This window comes from Notothenia coriiceps, unplaced genomic scaffold (genome assembly GCF_000735185.1).
Source record: "Notothenia coriiceps isolate Sejong01 unplaced genomic scaffold, NC01 NC01_scaffold00026613, whole genome shotgun sequence".
NCBI classification, from domain to species: Eukaryota; Metazoa; Chordata; class Actinopteri; order Perciformes; family Nototheniidae; genus Notothenia; species Notothenia coriiceps.
The window spans coordinates 543,168-549,212 of record NW_011359314.1 but is presented as its reverse complement, the minus strand read 5'-3'; the positions used below and the strand labels follow the sequence as shown (position 1 = coordinate 549,212).

Genomic DNA, 6,045 nt, shown 5'->3' with positions numbered 1-6,045 from the left:
ACCTAGACTCATCAAATCTGGACTGGATTATCCCACAGAGGCTAAATATTCTTTATAACACAGTTTCAGATTTGTGAAACCTTTATTCTATTTGTGAAAATACAAAAAAGGGAGATTTCAGTGCTTTTTTCACATGTAGACCACATTAGACCAGGTCCTGATCTGAAACCACTATACCTAGACTCATCAAATCTGGACTGGATTATCCAAGAGATTCTAAAGATTCTTTATAACACAGTTCTAGATTTGTGAAACCTTAATTCTATTTATGAAAATACAAAAAAGGGAGATTTTGCTAATTTTTTTTTTTACATGTAGACCACATTAGACCAGGTCCTGATCTGAAACCACTATACCTAGACTCATCAAATCTGGACTGGATTATCCCACGGAGGCTAAAGATTCTTTATAACACAGTTTCAGATTTGTGAAACCTTAATTCTATTTGTGAAAATACAAAAAGGGAGATTTTGATGCTTTTTTTTTAAATCTAGACCACATTAGACCAGGTCCTGATCTAAAACCACTANCCATGCGCAGCTTACTTCCTGGTTTTGGGACGCGTCTCTCTCCTCCTCTTCACACACCACACGTACTTACAGCCAATCAGGGGCGACTGTGGCTGTGAGGGAGTGTGGTCGTCTTTCAACCAGAAGGTTGTGGGTTCGATCCCAGCCCATGCAGTCAACATGTTGATGTATCCTTGGGCAAGATACTTAACCCTGAGTTGCTCCCGATGGCATGGCCAACGGTGTGTGAATGTGTGTGAATGTTAGGTCCTAGAGTAAGGTACACTGCTCTGTATGAATGGGTGTGAATGGGTGAATGACATGTAGTATGTAAAGCGCTTTGAGGGGTCTTAAAGACTGGATAAAGCGCTATATAAGTACAGTCCATTTACCAATCAGCTCTGAATGATGTGAGATGACGTATGGTGGGGATGGCAGCACTCTGCCCCTATGGTCATTATTTTTTTGCCACACACATTAAATAGGCCAATACTCTGAGCATGTGCAGTGTCGTTTTTACAGTCACCGTTCACTTAGACAGTGAGAGGGAGGGCATGAATCGGGTTTTGTCCCACATGGCTCTAAACAGCGCAATAGGCACACACTGTATACACTAATTAGAAGAACACAGACTAAAACATCAATGTTCAGACGAATCAGATGATTAAACATGATCTTAAAATATATTTTATATTTTTTTTTATTTATTATTTGGTAATCATTATTTTTAATACTTTCTGCTGACACTAGGTGGGACTGTGCCTTAAAACGCAAAAACAAAGTGTCTGTAATCGGTAAGAAGGTAACATGTGTATCTTTGGCACCCTCTGGTGGTGGTATGAGGAATGACAGTGCCAGATAATGCACCCTGTATGGTAAATCTTTCGTATTCAGATTCAAGTAAATGTTACAGGACAAGGGAAGGTGTTATCATTTACACGTGTAATGCGAGGAACATACTCAATGGTTGCCTGGTACTGACCTAGTGTATGCAAACTTGGGCAGCAGCAGATATGCGATGATGCAGAGCAGGATGAAGACGTCGGCTGTGAGGAAGTAAGCGAGAGCGCTGTCCGTCACATCCTTCGCCACGGACAGGTCCACTATTGATGCTAGAGCACTCAGAGTGCCCCCCATGGCCTGGCCTGAGACAACAAGGACCTCAGGTTATGGACAGTATTGTGCAGTCCGTTAACAAGAGGTACAATTACCTTCACATATCCTATGTTACTATAAATTCATCTTTCTTGGTCTTATTAGAAAGTACAGAAGAGAGCTGATGGAGACAGAGGGCCAACATTAAAGAATTACCCAGGAATTTGACTTTTCTTTTCATATTTTCATATTTTTTTCTATCTTTGCTTTTACCTGTTCTGTACGTGCAAACAGGCATATGTACTAATCTTGCATTATACACACAGGGGCTTGCAAAACGATTCAGAATCAGAATCCCTTTATTCAAGGGGAAATTTGCATTAGTTACAGCAAGAAAAAAGCCATGGACAGCTAAATATTACCCAAGAAGCATGCATTAAAAAATATTGAAGATACAAAATACACATCCTGTAACAGTTCTGAGATCTAGCAGCCAGGTATATATTGCACCGTTATTAATGGCGCATATATATATATATATATATCACACATATTGCACATAATTGGTATTGCACAACAACACTTCAACCCCCCTAAACATATCAGATTTGCTTTGATTACAAATGACATGTTTTTCTTCTGAGAAAACATATATTATATGATGATACTGTCTAAATGCTATAAAGACTGACTGTACCTGATATGAGAGCCTGAGAGATCCTCATGGGGAAGTGCCCACTGATGCCGAACATGCTGCCAGAGAAGACGTTGGAGGCTGCGCTGACCACAGCCACACTGACCAGCGTGCCGATGAAGAACTCCGTCCTGCAGTCAGACACGTCCACCTTCACCATCACCGTGGTGACCACAAACACCAGCAGGATCACAAAAAGGGAGGACAGGATCCGCACGTTTGAGGACACCCTACCCACAACATACACAGAGAGACAAGTGCTAGGAGTTTTTCACAAGATCAGTAAACAAAACTACATATGCACATTTAACAAACTGTGCTGAAGGACATATGTGAGATTTGTGCACATGTAATAATTATAATACTTATTATACAATATGTTATCGGCTGCAGATGCTTTTCAAAGTGTGTGTGTGCGTGCGTGCGTGTGTGACTGACTTGTTAACCAGGACATAGTTGAGTATCAGACTGAGCACAGAGGGCACCGTGGAGGCAATGGCCAGATAACTTTCAAAGTAGTCCTGTGGATAGTTACAGAAGAAGTCGAACACTTAAATAACCTTGAACATAAGATGAAAAAAAACACTCAAAAAGTATACACACAATATAAGAGAGAAGTGAAAGCAGGGAGGACAGATATAAAATGAAACATGTTCCTCCTTCCTTTCTTATATTTTTTTAAGATCTCTAAGTCAAATCTAATCAAGAATTGATCTCAGAATAGCAGAAACTGATACATTCATTCAGTTTAGAAATAAATAAATAAATTGGAAGCATATCTTCCTGGCCAACCTGACTATACGTTAATCTTAGTTGACCTTAACTAACCTTGTCTAATTGTATGATTGTGTCTCAATGGATTTCTGTAAGATATGAAAAGACATTCCTCACATCTGTCACAGTACTATGACAGATATGAGGAATCACATTACTATGACGGATGTGAAAAGCATGTAGAATGCCACAAATGTGCATCTTCCTGTGTAAACACATGCATGGTGAACATGAGCTGTATTTAGAATCTCACGCTGAGGTCTGAGCGTTGTTCCTCACTGCCGCTGTGATGTGTGTCGTTGCTCAGTTTGTAGAGCCAGTAGTGTTTTGCTGTTATGAAGAAGTTCCAGGGCAGCAGGGAGCCGATGCCCATCAGAAAGAAGATGATGTAAACCAGAAAGTAAGAGTCCTCTGGACTGTAGCGCACGGCCAGAGGCACTGAGGATTGTTTGGGCAGCAGGGAGGCTGAGGGGTTCTGCTCCTCGCTCTCCTCGCTCTCCTCATCCTCAGATAACTGCTGGTGGCCCAGAGCAGCCGGGATGTAGGAGGAGTTGAGGCTGGGCTGCACAGGTTCCGAGTCCTCCATCACACGCAGACTACAGGATGCTCACAGAATAAAGGCAAGCGAGAAAAGGGAAGGCAGTAAAAGTAGACCAAAGAAAGGAAGTGTCAAACAGAGAGCTGTGAATGAGAAGAAGAAAAAAAACAAGTTTAAAAAAAATCACAGCGAAATGATAACAAGAAATATGTGGGGTTTGGCTATGAGGTTCATTAAGAGCTTTGGCGATTAGCTTATTAGTTGTTAATTAATAAATGAATCACCCACTATTTTCACATATGATTGATAAGTTTAAGGTGTAATTGTTTTTTTAAGGAAAACAGATCTCTGATTCCAGCTCAATGTGACTACGACTTTAAACTGTATATCTTTGAGCAGTGGACACATCAAGACATGTCAGGACATTATTTGGGCTTTTTGAAACACTGAGCAAAGTGACTTTTTCTGACATTTGAAAGACTAATCAACTCTATTGACAAGGAGTATAAGAGTTGGAGCTCTACTTACATTCACTTGTAGTCCAGAAGGGAAAAGGCAGGCTGTCCGTTGTGAGGCCATAGTCTCCTGTTGCTGGTTGAGATCAGTCCGATTGTCCCGATCATGTGATGCTGCAGGACAAGGAGTCACTTATAAACCGTGACAAATAACATGAAATCCTGGGCTTATGTACAGGTGTTATCCCTTTGCATGTAAGACACACAAGAAAGAAGCTATTTAACATGTTCAGCACACACTGAGCAGGACACACAGTACATCAACAGGCGCAGAAAGGTTAACAATTTTAAAAATGACTCATCATCACGATTCAGAAGATGTGGTATGTGACATAAACACTTTGTCCTAGTCTTACTGTGCCACTGCATCAACGATTTGAATGAGGGGCGCTGGAATCATAACTATTTGGCAGCAGTGTGCGGAAGTGAACCCACTGCTCTTCAACAGCAAGAATCAGTCCCAAGTGAAATACTATCTCACATTAAGTAATCCAGCATTTAGCACTTATAGTAAAGATGGTGGAAGAAGTATTAAGATGTTTTAATACTGAAGTCCTGCAGGAAAAAGAAATAAAAAATGTAAAAAGTAAGAAAAATTGCCTTTATGTGTGTATATAATTATATTTATTCATGGGACATTTCTAGATCATATTTTTGCATCAAGTAGCATCATACTGTTCATAATGTACAAAGTTCTGATTGACTTTTTGTCAAATGATTACATGATTTGACTCTCTAGTGACTTAATGAGTATGTTGTAAAGCTATTATATAAATGCAGTGGAATAAAAGTACATTATTTTCTTTTTGAATGTAGTAGAGTAGAAGTATAATGTATCATAAAATGAAAATACTCAAGTAAAAGTACCTCAAAAGTACAGTAGTTGTGTAAATGTTCTTAGTTACTTCCCACCTCTGCTCTTAGCTATGACCAGTTTAATTTCACACATGTTCTGCACAGTACAACCTCACATTGCCAACAACATGCATGCAGGAACAGTCACGAGGTGGAATCAGAGAATCGTCTGGGCAAAACACACAAATATAGAAAAGGGGCCTCAGCAGCACCACCTGCTTGCGCAATATGAGGTTATTACTTTAACTATTTAAGGAGGTTAAAAAGGCTGACATGACAGGACAACGCTGACCTTGCATCCTTAAGCACTTCTAATGAGGAACCACTATTCACATGATGCTTACCCAAGAAAAAGCTATTACACGGACTTGGTCGTGGAAATCAAAGTATGTGTCACTGCAGCTGGTTTCAGACAGTTTTATGATTGTCTATAGCAAATATATTCTGCTCATTCTACGAAAGTCTTCGTTGTTAATATCTTCAAGCAAATAGACGTATCTAAAGTGTTATTGTTTATTGTCGACACCGCTGTTAACATTCAAACTTACATAAGAGGTTAGCTAAGTTTGTAGCTAACCTTCTCGATTGGTGGTTTAATGTAGGGCTCTTTAAATTAAATATAAACCTACCTCATTGTTGGAGACTCCCTTATGTTGCTTCTGTCTTTACAACAAGTGATGGGTGGAAAAAAAATTAAATTTAACAGCAACTTCATTTCTGGTCAGCTGACTGACATATTTCTTTGCCTCTGAGCAGCAGACAGCGTAAACAACAATAAGACTTCCGACACGAAGCCTTCAAAATAAGAGTATTATTTAAACAAATCAGAAACAAATTGCTATATTACTCAATTACATAGTACATTTTAGTACCATAATACTTATTTTAACTTTCAAACTTTTAACTTCACCTCATCCCGAGGTTTATTTTAAAGGTATTTTTGAAATCAACAAAACATTTAAAAGTAAAAAGTATCTCACGCTATTAATCTGAAAGTAGGACCACTTACCGGAAGTTGTGTTGTTACTGTTGAATTTGTAGCATACTACATTTCCGGTTCTAAAA

At 39.3% G+C, this 6,045-nt stretch overlaps 1 protein-coding gene across 1 annotated transcript; it reads right to left on the bottom strand.

Moving 5' to 3' along the window:
- Positions 1-1,239: 1,239 nt before the first annotated feature.
- On the bottom strand, positions 1,240-5,716 carry LOC104957286 (equilibrative nucleoside transporter 3). The gene is made up of 6 exons (XM_010784909.1): positions 5,610-5,716; positions 4,139-4,239; positions 3,326-3,753; positions 2,737-2,819; positions 2,302-2,528; positions 1,240-1,654 (listed from the first exon to the last, which is right to left on the bottom strand). The coding sequence occupies exons 3-6, from the start codon at positions 3,656-3,658 to the stop codon at positions 1,470-1,472; spliced, it is 828 nt and encodes a 275-aa protein (XP_010783211.1). The 5' UTR covers positions 3,659-3,753; positions 4,139-4,239; positions 5,610-5,716; the 3' UTR covers positions 1,240-1,469.
- Between the last annotated feature and the right edge of the window lie 329 nt (positions 5,717-6,045).